The 1,199-nt window shown below is 42.1% G+C and overlaps 1 protein-coding gene across 1 annotated transcript in view; it reads left to right on the top strand.

Annotated features, from left to right (window-relative positions):
- SARC_10662 (hypothetical protein) overlaps window positions 1-1,199 on the top strand; it is a gene marked incomplete at its 5' end in the record, with an annotated part of 4,045 nt that overhangs the window by 1,608 nt on the left and 1,238 nt on the right. The window contains one exon of the mRNA XM_014295291.1: window positions 449-657. Coding sequence (XP_014150766.1) covers window positions 449-657 — 209 coding nt within the window. The remainder of the gene's footprint in view (window positions 1-448; window positions 658-1,199) is intronic.

Raw genomic sequence — 1,199 nt, 5'->3', positions numbered from 1 at the left:
TATAACAGGAACAGTTGTTTCCAGATGTACGGGCAGAAGCACCGGGCTTACGTAGACTGGATTGGACAGTCACAAGTTTACTTCTGTTCACTTGCCAATTGGAACTCTCTGGGTTGTTAATAACTATGTTACTTACTCAGCTCATGCATCTATCTCGTTGCGGACATACTATTTGTGCCATACGGAGTACTTGTTTCTCATGATTTAAACGTTTCTTAAATCCCTCCTACATAGTTACGAACCTATTCCAACAATATCATATATACCTGTGAATTCATATTCATATTCATTATGATGCCAGTGACCATACAACAGCACCGCTGGTTTCTCAACCCCCTGTATCCAATCCCCAGTCCACTAGTACCACCACGTCTGGGCTATAGCAGGTATAACTGTGACTTCACACTCATATACCATCACCTCATCATGGACTATCTAACTACGGCAGGCAGCCAACCAGCCCCACGCAGCACCGCCGGCAAAGGTATCACAAGGAACGATCCAGCTTACGATGCCTCTTGGAAGTCCGCAGGCAAGGATGTCAACGCCTTGTACACACGTGCCAGGGGTGAAGCAGTGGGACATAGTCGGTTAAGAGGCCAGTACTTTCAGAGGGCCGCAGAAGCCTACAGGAGTGGCAATAGGCAGGGCGCGGCGGTAGGTACTCGTGTATATATATATGGGTGGATATGTCTTAATGTGTACGTTTGTGTACACGATTGGTTGGGGTTAGGTGTGCTTGTTGATGGATTGGATTGCTATTTGATTTCTTTGTAAAGACGTGCTACAGAGAAAGAGCAGTGAAACATAGTCGGTTAAGGAACCAATACTTAAGAAAAGGGCTGTAGAGTACACGAATATATATTGCATATATATGTATGTGCATATATGCACGTTGTGTACGAATATTGTATGAATATATATATATATATATATATATATTTGTATCACGAGTGCAGATGTGTGTTTGTGCATTTTTCTCAATTCGGTCATGTGTACGCGGGTGAAGCCGTAGAACATAGTCGATTAAACAGTACTTCCTAAAGGTGCGACAGTGGTGCAACTAGACGGGTAGAGCAGCATATTCGATGGATAAGGTAGTGTGTTTGTAATATACATACCTACATTCATACATACATACATACATATACACATACACACATACATACATACATATAAATATATATATATACACACAC

Source organism: Sphaeroforma arctica (assembly GCF_001186125.1).
Source record: "Sphaeroforma arctica JP610 unplaced genomic scaffold supercont1.1340, whole genome shotgun sequence".
Lineage (NCBI taxonomy): Eukaryota > Ichthyosporea > Ichthyophonida > Sphaeroforma > Sphaeroforma arctica.
The sequence above is the reverse complement of the archived record's forward strand: the minus strand, read 5'-3'. Positions and strand labels throughout refer to the sequence as shown.